Raw genomic sequence first — 21857 nt, 5'->3', positions numbered from 1 at the left:
AATTTCCATGTTCAATCGTGCATTATACGAGTGGGGCTTTCCGTTTTTATCCCGCCATGTAGGCAGCCATACTCCGTTTTCGGAGGTGTGCATGCTGGGTATGTTCTTGTTTCCATAACTCACCGAACGCTGACATGGATTACAGGATCTTTAACGTGCGTATTTGATCTTCTGCGTGCGTATACACACAAAGGGGGTTCAGGCACTTGCAGGTCTGCACATAATTATGTTGACCTGGGAGATCGGAAAAAAACTCCATCCTTTACCCACCAGGTGCCGTTACCGAGACTCGAACCTGGGGACCTTCAGATTGAAAGTCCAGCGCTTTAACCACTCAGCTATTGCGCCCGTCAGACAGCTGTCCCAGCCAGGTGACCCCCTCTACAGGCGGATGATCCGTTGAATAAACTTCCGAACCGGCAGCGATCTGCCGGCCGCGGAGCGTGAGCGCCAATGTCGTCACTGCGGCTTTCAACACAAAGCTTCAAGGGGCACAACTGTTACGTCCAGGGGCGAGAACTTGCTGTTGGTCCCTAAGTCCTGGCAGGGGAGGGGTGAGGGTGGGGACGTTAAGAGGTTTGTGGGATTTTTTGTACTTTAGTTCGAAAATATCTACCATTCCCTGATGTGTACATGGGGATTTCCGTGCCCGTAAATATGATATATTAACGCTTGGATATTATATTCAAAATTGTGTTTCTTGCTAAGAAAAATTGTTCACATTCTCGCACATACACTCACACATGTAAACATGCACAATCCTTGCCCAGAAAAACAAACAAACAACAACAACAACAAAAAACAACATAAAAAACAAGCCCCTCTCCTCCCCCCTTAAGAAAAAACAACAAAACAACAAAAACAAAACAAAAACAAACCAACAACGATATATATATATATATATATATATATATATATATATATATATATATATATATATAAAACCTTCTGTTTTTTTTCCATTCATTGTTTTCACTGTTATTGTCGTCATCCTGTTATCTTCATTTTGCCCTCATTAGTACATATCATTTTCTTCAATTTAAGTCTGCAACCAAATTTTCCAATAGTTCTGATCATAATCACCGAACAGAATCTCTCAGTACCAAACGTTCCGAGACGATTACCATTAAACCTTCAACGTGCACAACAACTTTTTTTTCCCTACTGTCTTTCTTCCTCAATTCTTTCAATATGTTACAGAAATTAAAAGGAAAACTAAATGTGAATATTCTCTGTCTTTTTAACTTATAATATAATAGGTATGTTATACTATACATTACGGAGAACGATGGGCCTCAAACGTCGTAAATGTCATGAAGAAGATTATAAAACATTGCAAAATTTAACTGGAGCCAGTTTTGTCAGGGGTGGGTGGGTGCAGTATTGGCATGGAATACCAGTTACTGAGCCTAAGAAGAAACGGTAGGCGAGAAAAGAACGATTATGAGACGATCAATCACAGGCACACTTCGCTCTGTTTGTGTGTGTGTGTGTTTTTCTTGATCTTTTATTTTTCGTTTTTCTTCCTTTCTTTCCCTCGGGCTCAGTTTAGGCAGCTGTGTTTGGGGGATCACTAAATTTGCGTTTAGCCTGCCACATGTCATTTTTGTTGCACGTTTCTGTGACAGGTCTTTTCGTCAACGTCGGTGTTTTAACTACGGGTTAACACACACACACACACACACACACACACACACACACACACACATACACGCACACACACACACATGCACACGCACACACACACGCACGCATACACACATACACAAACACACACACACGCGCGCGCGCACGCATATACATACACATACACACACACACACACACACACACATTAACATTAACATTCACACACACACACACACACACACACACACACACATACAGCCAGACAGACACACACACACACACATACACACACACACACACACACACACACACACACACACACACACACACACACACACACACACACACACACACACACACACACATACACACTGTGGTTCTTTGTTTCTTTCTTGCTGAACTCTGTTTCGTCGGCTTTTATTTTATTTCCTTTTTTTTTGTTTTTGTTTTTGTTTCGTTTCATTTCATTTCATTTTGTTTTGTATTATCCTTGTTCGTTTGGTTGTCACATGTTGCTTAATAACTCTCTCTCTCAGTCAGTCTATCTCTCTCGCTGTTTGTGGAAAACATGAATGTATTCAGCAGTGTCATTATCCCTAGGTTATCATCATACTGTTATCACGAAGTCTGTTTATGAGTGCTCAGGTAAAAGAGCAACGACTGAGTAACAGCATCAACTTGTTTCTTAAAATGTCAATCTGTCTGTCGCTCTTCCCACTATCCCCTTCTTCTTTGCCACTACACAGCCCCCATACCCCTCTCTCGTCCCCTCTCTCTCTCTCTGTCGATTTCCCTGTCTCTGTCTGTCTGTCTTTCTCTCTCTCTCTGTCTTCCTCTCTCTCCCTCTCTGTCTGTCTGTCTCCCTCTCTGTCTGTCTTTGTCTCTCTCTCTCCCTGTCTGTCTTTCTCTCTCTCCGTCTGTCTGTCTGTCTGTCTGTCTGTCTCTCTCTCCCTGTCTTCCTCTCTCTCTCTCTCCCTGTCTTTCTCTCTCTCCCTCCCTCTCTCCCTGTCTGTCTGTCTGTCTCTCTCCAGTCCCTAGGCCATTTCCCTTTCTCCCTTTTCTCTTTCGCCCATACTCACCTCCCACCCTGGGAACCCCCCCCCCCCCCACACTCACCCCGTCTCCCTTCCATGCTGTCTCACCTCACCTTCCCACTCGTCTACCACACAGATGAAAACACCAAGCAGGAAACCCAGAAAACAGAAAAAAGAAAACAACAAATGAAAAAAGAGACCAAACAAACAACCAAAAGACCCTGTTACCATCAGTTCAGTGCCCTCTACGTCTTCTGTCCACTTCCAGCGAGCCCTCCAGTCGCGTCATGTTGTCACTGGCCATCTCTCTTTTCATGCCTCGTTTCCTCGCGATTTGGCATCCTCGCTGACAAGCCACCCATGCACATCACCTCCCCTACCTCTCCCCTATCACTACCCTCCCCCCCCCTCCACCCCGCCCCCCCGGCACCTTTCCTCATCATCACAGTCTCCCTTCCACCTATTCCCCACCCCCACCACCTCCCTTGCTTCTATTTCTTTACCCAGCTTCTTTTTCTTGTGTGTCGTGGGAGCTCCCCCCACCCACCCACACTTGTGTGTATGTATGTATGTATGTATGTATGTATGTATGTATGTATGTATGTATGGAGAGAGAGAGAGAGAGAGAGAGAGAGAGAGAGAGAGAGAGAGAGAGAGAGATGTTATGGTGAGCTTTATAATGATACTCGTAGGTCCGAAAATGGCCTTCTCAGAGATGTTGGAAACAAAGTTATACTTAAAGATAGCAGTTCAAAAGAAAGTAAAGAACGCATCACAAACTAACAATGCACGATACGAGGCGACAAACAACACAAGACAGCGCGCGACACACATTATTGTGCCATGCAATGCAAAACAAACGAGCAAAATAGACAATCAAAAGCCACAACGAGGCACGCGACACACATTATTGTGCCATGCAATGCAAAACAAACGAGCAAAATAGACAATCAAAAGCCACAACGAGGCGCGCGACACACATTATTGTGCCATGCAATGCAAAACAAACGAGCAAAATAGACAATCAAAAGCCACAACGAGGCACGCGACACACATTATTGTGCCATGCAATGCAAAACAAACGAGCAAAATAGACAATCAAAAGCCACAACGAGGCGCGCGACACACATTATTGTGCCATGCAATGCAAAACAAACGAGCAAAATAGACAATCAAAAGCCACAACGAGGCACGCGACACACATTATTGTGCCATGCAATGCAAAACAAACGAGCAAATAGACAATAATCAAAAGCCACAACGAACCAAGACAGTCTTTCATTAAACAGTTCATGTCTATATAAGAAAAAAAGCAACAAAGAAATGATAGACAATCTCTAGCCATGTCGTACCGATATTAGTTGCGTTTTGGAAACAGTTTATGCATGGATAAAATACAAGATTATAGCAGATCAATAGAATTAAGACAACAATGCATTAGACGTTTGCCAAATAAAATGAAGAAGTAATGTAAACTTTGACATGAAACAGAGAAGAAATGAAATAATATTCACGTGAAAACCGGAAAAGAATCAAAATCAATGCTTGTGAAATACAAAGAAGATATGAAGTAAATAGTCACGAAACACAGAAGAAAAGAAGTGAAGTGAGTGTTCACAAAAAATACTGACACGAAACAGGTAAGTCCAAACCATGGACTGTGTATCCAAGTAAGTGTAGAGGCGAACTGACTGACCACGTGAAATAAAGAAGAAGAAAAAAAAAAAGAAAAGAAATGAACCAACACAAGAAGTCAACAGAGAGTATCCATCGGATGAGAAACGGACAAAAGGATCAGACAGCTGACTCACAGGAATGAAGATACTTCAAAGACCCGTTTGACAATCATAACTCCCGCTTCGTCTGCTTGTGAGGCTGTAAACTGGACATTGTCATGCCAGGAGAAGATAAATGCTGATGCTTGACTGCACAGACGAAGGGCTTCCTCACCGCGCAAGGCATTGTCCCTCACACATATAAACGCTTGATGCTTTACTGCCCTTTTATAAAGCGGACACGTTCAGATGTCCAGCATCGATAAAACTAGGGCGAGATTTTGAACTGAAAACTGGAAGAGAGAGAGAGAGAGAGAGAGAGAGATAAGGGCCACGGACTCTCGTGTCATATTTCCCCCAACTTCAAAGATGCCACCTGAAACTGAGGCTACATAATTGTAATACATTGGATCTCCTGGACCTTGGTGTCAGCAACGCAGATTGACACATGAGAAGCAGTGTTGGAGAGTTGCACGTGTTGTTTCTATCCGCAGTTTGAATGTCAGATTTTCGTATGGATAAACATAAGGAAACTGTTATTGAACAGAAAGAAAAAAGAAGAAGAAGAAGAAGAAAAAAAAAAAGAAACAAACAAACAGAAAAAAATGCTAACTGTCCTCAGTCAAAGCTAGCTAATCTTATTCGTGAAGAACAGGATAGCTTAAAAGGCCAAGTGTTCTCAGTTGCTACGATTTCTGTTCTTTTTCAGTGCGACTGAGAATAGCTGGGGTTCCGCTCCTGTGTTCCTAGAACAGGGTACAGTCCCGTATTCTGATTTATGTCGCTTTTTTAAAAAAAAACAAAGTTACATTTTAATCATTTCCATGCTCTCAAACCACTGAGCAGACAGTGGTCGTGAACTTGTGAAATTGTTTCTCTTTTCCGACTATAAAGGAGAAACATGTGATCCAAAAATTGAAATGGACATTGAACATGAAGAAGTTTACAGGCACCATAATTTAACGCTTACATATGACAAGACTAATTGTAAGTGTACATAATTATTGAAGACCAATAAACTGCTAGTTGCGATATAAATTATTTTTACGCTACACACTCTCATATCGAGAAATCGTATGGAATGATCGCAATGTGCACGCTATCATAACGCAAGTTCCCGTCTCACTTCCTGTCCTGCACGCCATTGTAACGCAACTTCCTTTATTCAGATTCTGTCCTGCATGCTCACGATACTTCCTGTATTCACTTCCTGTTCTACTTTGCTAATTGTAATTGCTAATTGTAACGCAGTTTCTTGCACTCCCTTCCAGTCCTGCGCGTTATGATAATGCAACTTCCTGGGTTCACTTCCTGTCCAGCGGGACACCGTGACACAATTTACAATATTCACTTCCTGTCCTACACGATAACCGTAACGTAAATTTCCGGTATTCATTTCCTGTCCTGCGATCGCCACAGTCTCGCAGTTTCCTGCACTCGCATCCTGTCCTGCATCGTGCTCAATAGCAAGATACCACTCAGCAGCTATGATGGGTACATCGAGACTGGTTAATCACCTAGACAGGTAGCTAACACCCCACCCACTCCGCATCCTTCTTCGTCCCCCACCCCTACCACCCCCTTCCTGCCCTCTGCTTCCATCACCCTTGCCACAACAGCGAGGAAAGGACAGGACACAGGAGAGGACAACGCACTGGCCACTAAGAGGTGAAGGACGGTAAAATTTGCAGCGACGCGGGTGGCGTTGTCTATTGTAGCGTGCCGTACCCTCACGCTTGGACTACCGCTCTGTGTCCGCTCTGTTTGAGGCACCTGAACTTGATGGAAACGGTGCATTGTTGTTGTCTGTTTTGGTTTTTGTTTTGTTTTGTTTTTTTGTTTTTTCCCCATGTGCAGTGGACTCTGTGCAATGTGCTTTTGGCTACAGCTCGGTGTCATTTCATTGTGGTTTTTGACAGATGGTCAGTATCTGTAATCATTCTATTAAAAAAAAGAACTCGTTTAATATCGTACTATGGAGGGGATGGGGGAGCGTGTGTGTGTGTGGGGAGTATTAAAACTAGCGTAAATGGACATGCATTTTCTTATTCCATCCAAATAATCAGCCAAGCCAAAAGAAGTATAATCCAGCTGACTGCGAGGGCGTTCTCATGTTTGCACAACACACACACACACACACACACACACACACACACACACACACACACATATATATATATATATATATATGCACACACACACATACACACACATTCTCTCTCTCTCTCTCTCTCTCTCTCTCTCTCTCTCTCACACACACACACACACAAGCGCAGTTATTTTTCTAGGAAACAGAGAGAGAGAGAGAGAGAGAGAGAGAGAGAGAGAGAGAGAGAGGAAGCATGAAAGATTTTACGTTACGTACCAGGAACCATGTCTTATAAGTAGCAAGAAATACGAACAGACAGGTGAGTGGGGAGAGGTCAAGGGAAGACAGAGGCCCGGTGTGGGGCGGGGAGGGGGGGGGGGGGCGAGGGGCGGGGGGGGTGTAAGGATATAAATCTGTTGCACCGCGGTAAAACACCTGTTCTGATACTAACTGGTTTGGTCCTCCCAGCCACCGTGATGTCCTCACTCTCCTTTTGTCGTCAGTTTCAGTTTCTTATGGAGGTGTCACAGCTTTCGGACATATCCCTAATTATACACTACGCATCACCTGCCAAGCAGATGCCTGACCTGCTGCATAACCCAATGCACATAGTCAGGTCTTGAGTGTATGCATATATATATATATATATCTAAAGGTCTGAGATATATATCAGAGTGGATTTCTTCTACAGAATTTCGCAAGATGACAACAATGTTGCCATGGGTTCTTTTCCAATGGCCCATGTATTGCTATACACGGGACCTCGGCTTATTATTATTGTATTTCCGAATGTCAACAGGCCTACGTCTTTCGTGCTTTTACAGGTAAAAATCCATCGACCAAAATATCATGAACAACAATACAATAGTATACAATACAAACGTATCAGTCAGAGTGGAAATTATTCGTGTATATAAATTGCTTGTGCATTCAAAGGCTCGTCATTCAGACTACCCCGTCTCTCTCGCTTACAGACGAGTCCAACGCATACGTAAACGTGACAAAGTACCCCCCCCCCCCCCCCCCCCCCCCCCCCGCACCCGCAACCCCCCTCCCCAAAGAAGAGATAAGAAGGGAGAGTTCAGCAGTATGTATCACTTGCACGATGAGGCATAAGTGATAATGGCCAGCTGTCTGGGGAATCCTATCCATCACTGGCCGGGCTCAAAGGTCTGATTCCCCCTTCTCTTGTCATCCTCGTTAAAAAACAACCCAAAGGGTAACGCTGCGTGGGGTAGGATCAGGTAATGCAGCACGAAAATACAACATCCTGAGGTAAAACTATGCCGGGATCCTCCCACCTACACTCCCACCCACCAACCCCTCTGCTTCCTACCCCCATCCTCTCCATCCCCACAATTCCACCTACCCACCCCCACACCCCCCACATACTGCATGCTTAGGGGCACACACGGAAGCACTTTTCTGATGGAAGAGTACGTTGAATTTTACACCTTTAAAAATATTCCAATCCGACCCGATGCAATGTACTTTTGGCGAACATTCAAATTCAGTCATTTAATGTTTAATATGTGATATTCATTTGATTAGCGCCTGTGGAAAAAAAAGAGAGATACGACAAGGTGCAATACTACACAACACGATACGACCTGTAAACCAACGATACGGCGCTGGCAACATAAGTAACAAACCTGTAACGATTCAACAGTTAACAAACATTTTGATCCACAACCATTCCTGAGTTCATGTTTGCATGATTTTTAAAAGGTTTTTTAGCATAAAACAAAAAAAAGACGTGCGTTGAACGAAAGCTGAGATTCAGGAAGAGACAGGTTCCGGTCTCTGTTTTCGTTTAACCCCCAACTCCTCTACATCACCCCCCCCCGACCCCGTCCCCCCCCACACCCATACTCTTCCCGCCCTCCCAGAGTGCTATTCTCACTCACTCAATCTCCATTCCGCGCAGAGGAGATGCGCGAATTCAGATACGTATCTTTGTTCAGTGGCAGGCTTGACTGATGTCCACGGGCTCTGTTTCACTCCACACTGCCCTGCTACCTTGGCATCAAAGGCCTCATCGTCCTTGTCACCCTTCCACCCCCCTCCGCCTCCACCCCCTCATTAAAAATACTACAGTGAAAGCCGCTTGCAGGGGATGCAGAAAGAGAGAGAGAGAGTTGACAGAGACAAAAAAAAAAAAAGAAAAAAAAAGAAAAAAAAAAAAGGGATCGTGCAGACAACTACAGACAGGGAGACAGAGAGAGTAGAAAGGGGGCAGGGGAAAAAAGAAAAAGAAAACAAAAGCCCGACTGTTGGTGAAAGGGGAGGCGGACAATTTCAGGGCGAATGGGCAAGGGTTTGAAAAATGAGCTTTCTATCATCGGTCATTGTGCACTCAGTGTATTCACAACAGGGTCTGCAGAGGACCGACCACTAGACAGCAAGCACCGTGCTTTGTCTTCTTTACATCCTGTGTATCATCACAGATTGGAACCCACGGCCTAATCGTACAAAAAGGAGAGAGGTGGCCTAGTGATACTGCGCCCGATTAGGAAGTGAGTGTCCACAGCTTTCAGTACAAAAGGGACCGAGACTTTTACTTACTCTCCCTCTATACAATGACCTTGAGTGGTAGTCATGGTGCTAATCATTCGGATGAGACGATAGACTGGAAGTAACATGTGCAGCATGTACTTAGGGCACGTAAATGAACCCAAGGCGACGAAGGAGTTGTCTGTGCTAAAATTCTGCAGAAAAAAATCCACTCTTGACAGTAGAACACTTACACCTGCAGAGAAAGTAAAAAACATACAAACAACAACAACAACAACAAAAACCACACACACACAACAAAAACACCACCACCACCACCACCACCAAAAAACACCACCACCTTCACCCCCAAACAAACATGGTTGGTGATGTGCTGTAGCGACACGCTCTAGCCGGCGAACAGCCCGAATTTTTTTCAATGAAATTTGTCGTGACACAAAAAGTTACAATACAATACAACACAATACAACACAGCACGATACAACACAACACAATACAACACAATACAATACAATACAACACGTTATCTGGGCTGATGCTTGGCAACCTTGTTTTTCTGTCCATCATGTCCAATTTAATCAACATTAAATGAAAGCATGAATAAGTAAAGCGAGAATGGAAAATATCTACGTAATCAAACCGATTGAAATAGATTATTAAGAAACCAAAATTAATTTAAAAAGAAGAAGAAAAAAAACACGTTAGGAAAATCTACGCCGTATAAATGAATAAAAAGAAAAACAAAAAACAAAAACAACAACAAAACAAACAAAGCAACAACCAAAAACTAAAGTTTGCAAGTGAAAAAATGAATGACTAAGTAAATAAAGAGAGAATGGATAATATCTGCGCAGTTGAATAAACCGAATGAATAGATTATCAAGTAAACGAAATGAAGAAATAAAAAAGTGAATATCAGGAAAATATGCGTCGTATAATTTTGTGAATAAATGAATTCATAAAAATATGAAAAAAATGAACACAACAACTAAAAACAAAACAAAGCTTGCAAATAAAAATCTACATCCAGTTAATGCGTGCTGGGGTGGAAATCCCAGGGAAAGTTATAATTAGCAGCTGGTGGTGTTTTTTGTTTTTTTTCGCTTGTTTGATATGTTTGCTTTGCTTGCTTGCATTATTTTTGTCGTTTTTTTCTTTTCGGGAGCGCGAAGGCTGTGGGAGAAGAATATTCTCTCCCCACCCCCACCCCTCTATCTCTCGTTTGTACTGGGGATTTTCTAAATAATATTAACAAACACCAACCGTGACAGGAAGAGGCGCTTAAGGCAGAGGATAAGGAAGGGATTGGCAGCCTTGGATGAGAGGGGTAGGGTGGTGAGTGGGTAGAGGGCGAAATGGTGGACAAGAGTGACTGCGGGAGTAGACAGGGTGGGTGGGGAATGCGGGGGGTGGGGGCGGGGGCAGGGAGGGGTGATGGGTGGGGGATTGGAGTTAGTGAGTGTCGACACTGAAGCGGATTGCACACTTTGGAACAGGATCACTTCGGGTGTAGGAGGAACAGGAACGCGAGGAGGGCGGAGTGGGGGTTGGGTTGGGTGTGGGGGCGGTTAGGGGTGGGATTGGGGGGGGGGGGGGGCTTGGGGGCTGGGGAAAGCGTATTGTTTTGAATTTAGTCTTGATTTTAAAAATATATATATATATATATTTATTTTAAATATATATACTTTTTTTACAATCGTGAACGCGTGAGCGGAAATGGGGAGGTGTGTGTGTGTGTGTGTGGGGGGGGTGGGGGATGTGGGGGCTAGGGGTGAGAGGGGCGGGGACAGGTAGAAGGTAAGGACAGGTAAGTCGAGGGTGGAGAGTTTGGAGGGCTCTAGAGTAGACGGTGTGTGTGTGTGTGGGGGGGGGGGGGGGGGGGGCGGGGGGGGGACGGGGGGGTGGTGAGTGAGGGGGTGGGGTGGGGGTAGGGTGGTGGATGGGGGGGAGAGCTGTGGGGCTGGAGGTATCTAAAAATGGCATGCTGTCAGGCAACATTGGCAGATGTTCGGTCCGGGTGGGTGGGGTGGGGGTGTGGAGGTGGGGGTGCACGTGTCGCGCAAGCCTAGCGTAGAACAGTCGAGAGGACACAGACAAAGGATGGACACCAACAAAGCTGCGGTGTAGTGGGGACGGGGTGGACAGGAAGGGAAGAGAAGGGAAGGAAAGGGTGGGTGGGTGTGGTGGGGAGTGGGTGCGGGTGGACCAAGGGAGGGGAAAGGGTTGAAGGGACGGAGGAAGAGGTACGCGGTGAGGTGGTAGGGTGGGTGGGGGTGGGGACCGCTCATGCAGCTGCAGACCATTGTTCTGTAGGACAGAGCACACGTGTGCAACAGGAAGCCGCGTTAATAAAGCGTGTCCGCACTGTGGGCTATATAGTCGACAGCAACCGTGTCTTCTCGGTCTTCTGTCCTGGCTGCCTGCATGCATGAGGTTTATATGCGCAGGAAATTAGAATGACAGCGACAGAGTAGAAAAAAAATCGAAGGGATGGTGGATTGGGTCTGAAAACAACAACAGCAACAACAAAAAACAAAACACACAAACAAACAAACAACAACAACAACAAAAAAACCCAGCAACAATAAATTAACTTTTAAAAGTGTGAAGGGCAGTTGGGCTGCCGCATCCTGTGCTTTTTTTCTTCTCCTTTTTTTGTCTTTATTTTTGTTGTTGTTATTGATGCGTTCTCCTCATGGGTAACTCGACAGGGACAGTGCAGTTCGATGCGGATCTGCTTCAAAATGAGGGATTGGCTAATTCCTTCTTTAAAAAAAAGTAAATTATTATCATTATTATTATTTATATCAAATAAATACCCAACCTTTAAGAGAGAGAGAGGGAGTGGCTAGACGAACGTTCTACCATTGACACACATTCACTCCCGTTAAGCAGAAGAAACTGCTAACTGTCAATGGGAACGGTCTTTTAAAAGCAACAAACGAAAACAAGAAGAAAAAGAAGAAAAGATCAACACGAGCAAACAGACGTCACAAATTGTCAAAGCGGGTTTGAGGGAGTCCAGATATATGCATCGCCCAGTCTTTGAGAAAGGGGTGGTAGTGAGGGGTGTGAGAGAGAGTTTTCGTGGGTAGGATGTGGAGAAAAAGCACTGATTTAGCTCCCTTGGAGGTCTGTTTTGAGATCTCTTCGACTTCCATCAACATTTCCTGTCAAAACCGACCGGAGTATATTATACAAGAAAAGATTCGCTCCGTTCATGTGATATAACGTATGGACTAGTCATAATGGCTGCAGTCACATGATGTATATTTTGTAAGTGGCTATTTTTGGAGGTTGCATATCTGGTATCAGTTTAAGTTTCAAGGGGGCGTCAAACTGGGCGCAAAACTATGATTATAAACACTACACCACATCTGCCTTGTTTGTACTTCAAAGAGCTTACATATTCTACAAGGTCACCGATGAAAGTTTGCTCAGCTGATCTGATTTACTCTGTTCCAAACTTTAGTCATTGTATGTTTGTGGGTGTCACTGCATTGCAGTTTCATATCCTGGAAATGGGTTTGAACTCGTCCAAAATTGTATTGTTTTTCTGACAGAAGCTGATTATCCCCACCCCCCCACCCCCGCCTCCTCCTCCCCCCCAATAAAAGAAAAAAACAACAACAAAACAGTGCTCTATCCATGAAGCCACATGTCTGCATATTTTCTGTTTGAATCAGACAAAATATCATTGCATCTACAGGACTGCACAGACGAATCCGAGGTGGTAGCTTCTGTTGCTCGTGAAAACTTCAAAGGTGATTAGATTGTCTGTCCATGCCCGTTGTCTTGTTTTATCCGAATCCTCTTCTGATTAATATCTTTTAGAACAGTGTTTTATGAAAACGTTACCTCTTCCATGACTTTTGGAGCTGTATGTAATAATGTGTTTTTTGAATGTGCGTGTCCCGAAATAGACATAATGTTTGTCCAGTGTGCTGGTATCCTCGTGCAGTTTCCGTGGGCCTTATTTACCACAGACCTTGAAGCAATGACCAATAATTGTTTTTTGATAAAGAAGGATGTGCGAGTGAAGCAAGGTCTAAGTTCCCCCAGGGTCTATGAGGCCCCTGTGCGAGCATAAAGCAAAGTCTTGTCTGTGGGAACGTTCATTTTCTTTGATGGCTAATCTTCCTGAGTATATGACTGGTTAGTTCGGCAAGAATTGAATAAAAAAAAAAAAAAAAGTTCCCTTTCTTCAATTTCCCCTCGCGTACCGTACCACTGTGGATGATAACTTGTAGCCACACACTAAGCCTTTGTCTGTCTTCTTTCCAGAATCGTTTCAGTCACTTTTTCACAAAGACCATGGCTACAGGACTCATGTTTCTACAGCCACTTAAATATTCAGCAGGGAACCACTTTACGCGAGAACGCAAGTATGCAGATTAAAGGGCAGTGAACTCTGTAAACTGACGACACTGGTTGGCGCGTGCCTGACATGTGCGACACTCTTGGAGAGAGGGAGAGGGAGGGAGAGAGAGAATAGCGTCTGTCATTGGATATAACATGTCAAGGTCAGATTTTTTTTTGTATGTGTGTGGTTTCACATGGGTTTGAAAAGAAGAGGACGACATACTGTGATTATTGTCTGTGTTGTATGAGCCTTTTTTGCGATGATGTTTCGTTGATGTGGAGAGGATAGTGGGTACATTAGGGACGAAATAATATATACTTGTAAACAAGTACAGCATTGCAGTTAGGAATTTTCTCTTCATGGACGTTGGGAAGGATTCACAAAACAACAGTTTTCTCTCTGCTCTTTCAGACCCATGCCCCATGGATGGTACCTTCTGCTCAAACATCCGGAGTTTACCTCTCTCTTTCTGTGTTTCTCTGTGTCTTTGGCTGTCTCTGTTTTTCTCCCTCTTTGTTTGTCTGTCTGTCTCTCCGTCTCTTTTTCTGTGCCTGTTTACCATCATTCAGTCAGTCACTACAACCCACGCCAAATGCAATTTCAGACTCATTCCACATGGATGGTACCTTCTGCTCAAACATCCGGCGTTTCTCTCTCTTTCTCGTTGTCTCTCTTCCTGTGTCTCTCTCTGTCTCTTTATCTGTCTCTGTCTCTGCTTCTTGCTCCGTGTCTTTGTGTTTCAGTCGGTCTCCCCGTCTCTCTTTCTGTGCCTGTTTTCCATTATTCAGTCAGTCACTTCAAACCACGCCAAATGCAGTTTCAAACACGCCACGGGACCCTTTACTTTCACATTGTCACACAGCTCAACAGGGAGCCACTGATGGTGAGAAACAAGCATCAACAGGTGAAATGAAACATCCTCCGTGGTCGTGGTCATCCAACGACGCTGTCCGGTTTGCGGTGGACAGGACCTTCATGTGTGACGCCACTGAAAAGCGTTGGGGTCTGTGGTCAGTGGAGTCATCATTCATCGCACAGGACCAGTCTTGGTCATTCTGGTCATTGTGGCGGCAACAAGGGGAAAGAGGACTGGGTGTGTACTGTGCTGAGTTCCTTTCGCTGGATAGAGGCGTAATGCGGTATTCAACGGACGACTGCTATAGAAACTGGAGTTGATGTTGGGTGAATTGGCCCTCTGTGATGAGGATAGGGGTGCTGACTGTCATGGAGAGAAGTGTTTGTGTGTGTGGATGTGAGAGGGGAGCAGGTAGTGGGGGCATGGTGGGAGGTTTGGGGGGGGGACGTTAAACATTTTTGAAGAACAAGCGGTTAAAGAAAAACATATTACATAGTAAATGTCCACAGGAAAACACGTGATCTTCAATATTAGATTTCCTTTCCTTTTGGTATCAGCTCTATTTTTTCCTCGAAATCGCATGTTATTGTCCACTATGAGCATAGAAACTTTAGCAATATATAAAATGTGACTTCAAAAACCGTAGCCTTTCTTTCCGTTCAAAAGTAATTTCGACACGTTGGAAACTTGGCCTTGACCCATGCCACACCGCATACCCCCCTCCCCCTCCCCAATCTCCCCTCACACTGTCCACCACCCTTCATCATAACCCCCACCACAAACTCGGGTTGACCATAACAGGTGTTTAATTATACCGCCAGATCGACAGACGCTACGAACACGAATCAACACGAAACCGCCTGCAGGCTAAACCAAGGCCAGCTAGCCACTAGCCAACCACCGTTCTCAAGGATAGAACGAATCGCGGACGAAAAACCTTTTGATCCGACGGTAACTGTCCATGGGCGTCCAGAAATTAGCGCCGTTGACCGCTGTGAAAGAGTTAATCGTGGGGGGGTGCCGTGAGGCGTGTGTTAAGGGACGCTTTTTGTGTGTGTGTCCGAGCTTTTTCGGTGGGAGTGCGCTTGGTTTGAGAGCGTTTGAGGCGGGGGGAAGCCCTTGGGACGTGTTTCATTAAGAACACGGAGGTGTGGTTGGTGATGATGAGGATAGGAGGGTTACGGGCGGTAGCGGTACTGGTGTCGCCAGTGGAGTGATGAGTGAGGGGTCGTTGTCGCCTGGAGATACTTTATTAACTGCAGGAGAGAGACACTCTGGTTGTTTTTTGTTGTTGTTTTATTTCTTTCAACAACGAAAAAACAACCACCCAACAACAGACACAATACCACCCTCCCTACGACATATGTATATATAAGAGCCTTAAAAGTGCAACTGTTCTGTTCAATGACAGAACAGTAGCATGGTCTACTGTTTGAATGGAAAATAATTTTTTATTTTTATTTTTTATTTTTTAGTGCTCTTCAAGTACTTATGATATTCGTGACGTAATCGTTTCGTTATTCATACCCCTTTCAAAACGAACCACTGGCCATCTGAGTAAAACATTTTCATCTATGTTTCTAACTATATGTTTATGTTTGTGTTGTGTGAATGCTTTTCGTGCTATTTTAAAGCGCATAGAGTTTCAAGAGTATGCGCAATAACAAGATGTCTTGATAAACGAACAAAGAAACAAATAAATAAATAAATAAGTAAATAAGTGAAATCTTTTCAATCACTGTGTGCGCCTCTTTTATGTGGCTCTTTAGTTATCAAAATGTCGTCTTGCATTACTTACGGTTGATACCTCCACACACGAGCGAAAACGTCCGCAGATGCATGTCTTTGTTTGCCAGTTACGTGCATCATCGCACACAACTGTCGCGCAAAAGAGCTCACTATGTGCGTTCGGATATAAAACAGGTATTATATACACCGTCCAAAACGTTGCAGCAGCATATTATGCGAAACGAAGTTGAGCGTACACTGTAAGACACGACCTGCAAAATATTCTAACCTTCAAGCCTCATAAATTGCATAATGATAATAAGGCAATAAAACTGTACAGCATGTACGCTGGATCGCAGTCAAAAATATCGAGTTGAAAACCACTTCCCAATGTACACAAAGTAACTTGAAGAATTTCGTCTACGACCATGTCTTGGAACCCACGTCCTGACTGAGTCCGGATGTCCCAACATTTGTATTTGTATTTCTTTTTATCACAACAGATTTCTCTGTGTGAAATTCAGGCTGCTCTCCCCATGGAGAGCGCGTCGATATACTACAGTGCCACCCATTTATTTTTGTATTTTTCCTGCGTGCAGTTTTTTTATTTGTTTTTCCTATCGAAGTGGATTTTTCTACAGAATTTTGCCAGGAACAACCCTTTTGTATTTGTATTTGTATTTCTTTAAGAAGTTCCCATCCACATCTGCGCTTGGAGATGTCAAAACTGCCCAGATAGTAGTATTACACCCACATCATTCTGGCGAGACAGAAGATAATGGAGTGATGTTCACTTTCCAGTGTATTATTATTGTTGTTACTATGTTAGTATTAATATTACCATTAATATTATTATTGTTGTTGTTATCAGTGGTAGTTGCGGTAATAGCAGTTTGGGTTTGTTTTTTTTTACGTTTTTTGTTGTTGTTGTTGTTTTTCTTGTTTAGTTTAGTTGTGTCTTGCACTTCAACTGTCTTTTCATTATCAAATAATGCGTGTATTTTCGCCATTGCGTTTGTGTATTGCTTGTTACATATAAACGAGCACGATATAAGCTCAGGCTTGTTGTTGCTCAAGTTTTCTTAATTGAACGCTGTATTTCACCTTGTTTCTTGATATTAAAAAAAATATTTAAACCAAGATAACGGAGTCAAATCGAAAGGAAGCACGACAAGAGAACAGAGAGGTGGAGCGGTGGTCTTATAACTAACGACGATGATAATGACGAGGATGATGATGATGATGATAACGATAATGAATATAGTAATACTGATGATCATGATAAGAATGAGCATTTATAATGCGCTCTACCTCTTCAGCGCAGGGGGTCCAGAGCGCTAATGATCAACATCCTGTGAGTTTTGCTCCCGATTATGAAACAAGGTGTCCATGAGACAAGTCCCACAGGAAGCGGGATTTGAAAAGAAAAAAAATCCCCTCTGCCCATTAGTCCTTGAGAGGAGGCCTGGTGCTAGGGTTTTTTTTTTTTTTTTTTTTTTTTTTTTTTTGGTGTGTGTGTGTGTGTGTGTGTGTGTGTGTGTGTATGTGTGTGTGTGTGTGTGTTTTCTTGTCGGTTTTTTCTTTTTTTTTTTCGGACCAGACGACAAACTGAACGTCCCACACCAAGTACAGCAATCGCAAGGGGAAAAAAAATCCGTAACCCCCACTACACACACATCCACCCACCCACCCATCCCCCCACTTTGATACAATAATTTGCAGACAGAAAAAAAGAAGCTGCATTGCAGCAACGCCCTCTCTTCGGGCAGAGCAGCCGAAATTTCACACAGAAAAAACCCCCACACACACGTATATTGTGACATTATACAACGAAAGTAACACAATAATAATAAATGGACAGAACGAACAGCACCAGACATTTAAGGCATTGAGAACACTAATAATTATAGTGCCGTACCGCCAGGGAATCGATTTACAACGCAGGGAATACAAACCAGACACCTTGTCACCATTGAGTTATGCAGGATCTAAAATATTAAGAAAAAAAGGGGGGAAAAAGAAAGAAAGAAAGGAGAAAAAAGGTTGTGAAACTGATCTGTCAACCCTCTTCATCCCCTTTTCCCTTCAACCGATCCCACCCACCCATTACCCCCCCCCCCACCCCTTCCACCTCCCTTTCCAACTTCATCTCTTTTTTCGTCCTTTCCTCTTTTCAATTGTTTCTTCTCTATTCCCCCTTCTATTCTTCCACCCCTTTCCACCTACTCCATTTCTTGTTGTCTCGTTCGTCATTTATCAGATGGATTCCTCCGTCTCCTCGACGAAGACGGCAGTCCTCCGTAGAGCTTCCGGGCCGCTGGGATTGGGTCGTGCCAGGTTTTCTCTCCATTTCTGACACGCACACCACCCCCTTTTTCGTCGCCTCGCTTGTTCACAAGAAAATTGGACGTTATAGAAGTGGTGGATCCTGCCCTTAACAGCTACCTTCTATCGTTGCCATCCCATTCTCTCTCTCTCTCTCTCTCTCTCTCTCTCTCTCTCTCTCTCTCTCCCACCTCTCTGTCTCTTTCTCCTCTGTTTCTTTCTTTTCTGTCTTTCTGTTCTTTATCTCTTTCTAGTCTTTCTTTTCTTTTTTCCCAGTCTTTCTTCCCCCATGACAGGGGTTGTGTAAATACCACCTGAAGAAGAACGACACGAGAAGGCGGTGCATTCTTGGCGCCACATCCTCCCACACGCTTCCCCACCCCACTACCCAGCCTCCTCTTTCTGGTTTCGCAACTTGAACAGGTAAGATACGGGTTAGACATGCGTGACGCGCGCGGTGTGTGTGTGTGTGTGTGTGTGTGTGTGTGTGTGTGTGTGCGCGCGCGCGCGCGCGTACTGGTACGCGTTGAGGGTGAGAGGGGGTGTGGCAAATCCGCAGGGGAAATCCATGTACAGTTCGCAACATTTGCTGAGCTATGACCACAAACCCACACGCTTCTGTTCCTGCTTAGCGGAGGCACGCAGAGTGAGAGACAAAAAACCCCAAGGTTTCAGTTTCAAAATTTCAGAGTCAGTTTTGTTTGTTTGTTAAAGGTAGATGCCTGAAGCCATTGCAGAAACCCTCTCCGCTGGTCGAGTCTTATATCAAAATTATTTCATCTTCTGCATAGTTTTGGCATTCGTCCCCAAGTGTAATCTTTAAGATGCTGGGCGTTGGAGGGTGGGGGTGTGAGTGGGGTGGGGGTGGATGGAAGGTGTAGTCGGTCCATCGTTCAGTTTTGAACAATGTCGCCACCTTCCAGAAAATATGCTCTGGGAAATGTTCCCCTGCATTTTTTTTTTTTTTTCAATTTAATGTTTTTACTTACAGATTACACTTGTTTGTTTTTTTTCCCTTCGTTCGGTTTGATCAGCTAGTTCTTTCTTCTCGCCTGTGTCAGTCACCAGTAAAGTTGGGACCATCGATGTGTTTGCCCAGGTCTACCTGTGGTAACTCAGACTTGGAGGAGCAATCATTCAAACAGAAGCAAGACTTCACTGGCATCGGCTTCTGTTGGGGAGCATATAGACCTGGGGAGCATACAGCTGGGGGATTATAGACATGTGGGAGCGTGCACCTGGGGGTGGATTTAGACCTTGAGGAAAATAGACCCGGGGAATATAGGCTTGGGAGAACTTAGCCCTAGGGGAACCTAGACGTCCGGGAAGTTAAAGACCAGGGGAAGCACACAAATGGGGAAACTTACATTTTAAGGAACGTTATAGACCTTTTGGGGGAACATAGACCTGGGAGAAACGTACAGCCGAGGAAACATACACCTGGGGCAAAACAGACCTGGGGTCTCTTAGACCCGGGGGAACATAGACATGCTCTAGTGCAGTTTCCCTGAAGTAGCCATACTGTTCCGACCCTCATCCCTTTCCATGTTTTTTTTTCTTTACTCAGTTTTGTTATCTACGATGGGCTTGCTGGGATGCTGTACTGAGACGTTTTAAGTTAAGTGGTAAACACTATGAAGGGCAGTGCCCGTTCTTCTGGGCGCAAAATACTTGGGCATGTAAACAGTCTATATTCCTCTGTGTGTGTGTGTGTGTGTGTGTGTGTGTGTGTGTGTGTATGTGTGTGTGTGTGTGTGTGTGTGTGTGTGTGTGTGTGTGTGTGTGTGTGTGTGTATGAGTAGTTGATGTAAACAAGTGCAGGTGAGCAATTTTTTTTTCAAATCTTTAAAAAAAAAAATCAACTTTACAAAGATGTCTTTGAAATGACAAAAAGAGGACCTGAAGAGCTGGGTAGTATTTCAGCCCTTCAAAGGCAGTTGCTAAGGGGAGGAGGGGAGGCGTCATTGACTTCTGTCTATTGGAGAGGGCCATTTGTTATGCCTGACCAGACTTGGGTTACGGGCCCTGAATGAGGCTCGTCAGACGCAGCACACACACACACACACACACACACACGCACACACACACACACACACACACATACACACATCTCTGTGTGTGCGTGCGTGCGTGCGTGCGTGCGTGTGTGTGTGTGTGTGTGTGTGTGTGTGTGTGTGTGTGTGTGATTTCAGATAAATTTTACATGAATACCAAATTTCAATTGCAGCATGCTGTGTTCCCCAAGGTCTATGTTCCCGCAGGTCTGACTTCCCTTATGTCTATATTCCTCTAGGTCTATGTATGTTTAATCATACATATACTTTTGGGTACTGGTCAGCAGTGGTCAGTGATCGGCAGTGTACAGTGATCAGTGGTGGTCTGTAGTGGTCAGGTCATAATAATAATACGCAAACGTGATACAACGCACTCAGATGATTTTTGCACTGTGATCAGTAGTGGTCAGTGATGTCAGACGTGACAAAAAATGGTCAGTAATGGCCAACAGTAATCAACAGTGGTCAGCTAATGGTCAGACCCTGCCAATACGTCCCAATATTGCACAACCGTTACAAAATGATACACGTTGAACTCTGATAGCGTACAACAATGGTCAGTAGTGGTCAAGCAGTTGTCCAACACTTGCTACGACATGATGATAGACAGACGTAACAAAATAACGCAGTGTGAGCACTTTTGGGTTGTGGTCAATAGTGGTCAGCAGTGGTTCTAGACCTAGGGGATTATAGACCTGGAGGGACATAGACCTGGGAAAGCTTAGACCTGGCTGAAAGAAAATATGGGGGACATACCCCTGGGGAAACATGGAGCTGACCCCATTTCAACATCTCTCTCTCTCTTTCTCTCTCTGTCCCTTTCTCTCTCCCTCTTTTAATCCTCCGATATTTTGGTCTGAATACTTGACAGCGTCACATAAAGGTCTTGCCATTATCGATTCATTCTCGACGCAGTAATTCACGTGTCCCGCGACAGTCTTTAGCCGGTGAGATAAAAATCTATGGTCAGTCAAAGGGTCGTCGAACAAAAGCTGTCTCCGCAACGAGTGTGAGTATGAATATCTCAACGACGTTTTCTTCTTCTTCTTCTTCGTCGACTTCTTCCTCTTCTTAGGTACTGGGCTGCCACTCCTTACGTTTACGTGTATTCACGAGTAGAGGGGGAAGAGGCCCCTCGATGTATTCCCTGTGATGAGCCTCTCACTGTGAAACACGTGCTCCTTGACTGTTGGGATCTGCATGACGTTAGACACAGACATTACACGGCGGTTTCTCTGAAGACTTTGTTTCGTGATGTCCCTCCGTGGACGCTGATGGACTTCTTGAAAGAAGTGAACATTTTCAATTTTAATTAGATTTGAAGGTTTTAAACTATGGAAGTTTTTTTTTTAAACTTTCAGTGGAAAGCTTAAAGCGGTGACTTGTTTTTATTGGGTTATTTTTTTTATTTTTTATTTTTTTACCCTTGCAGTAGGTATTAACGTGGCGATAGCCTTGAGACGGCCTTAGTGGTTGGCGAGGCTCTAAGC

At 44.2% G+C, this 21857-nt stretch overlaps 1 protein-coding gene across 1 annotated transcript in view; it reads right to left on the bottom strand.

The window, feature by feature from the left end:
• Positions 1-350: 350 nt before the first annotated feature.
• LOC143294155 (uncharacterized) overlaps positions 351-21857 on the bottom strand; it is a 106609-nt gene continuing 85102 nt past the window's right edge. Inside the window, exon 2 of the mRNA XM_076605586.1 lies at positions 351-468. Within this exon, the coding sequence (XP_076461701.1) occupies positions 351-468 (118 nt within the window). The remainder of the gene's footprint in view (positions 469-21857) is intronic.

The sequence above is a fragment of the Babylonia areolata genome, chromosome 19 (genome assembly GCF_041734735.1).
Source record: "Babylonia areolata isolate BAREFJ2019XMU chromosome 19, ASM4173473v1, whole genome shotgun sequence".
Lineage (NCBI taxonomy): Eukaryota > Metazoa > Mollusca > Gastropoda > Neogastropoda > Buccinidae > Babylonia > Babylonia areolata.
This window is presented reverse-complemented; position numbering and strand designations above follow the sequence as displayed.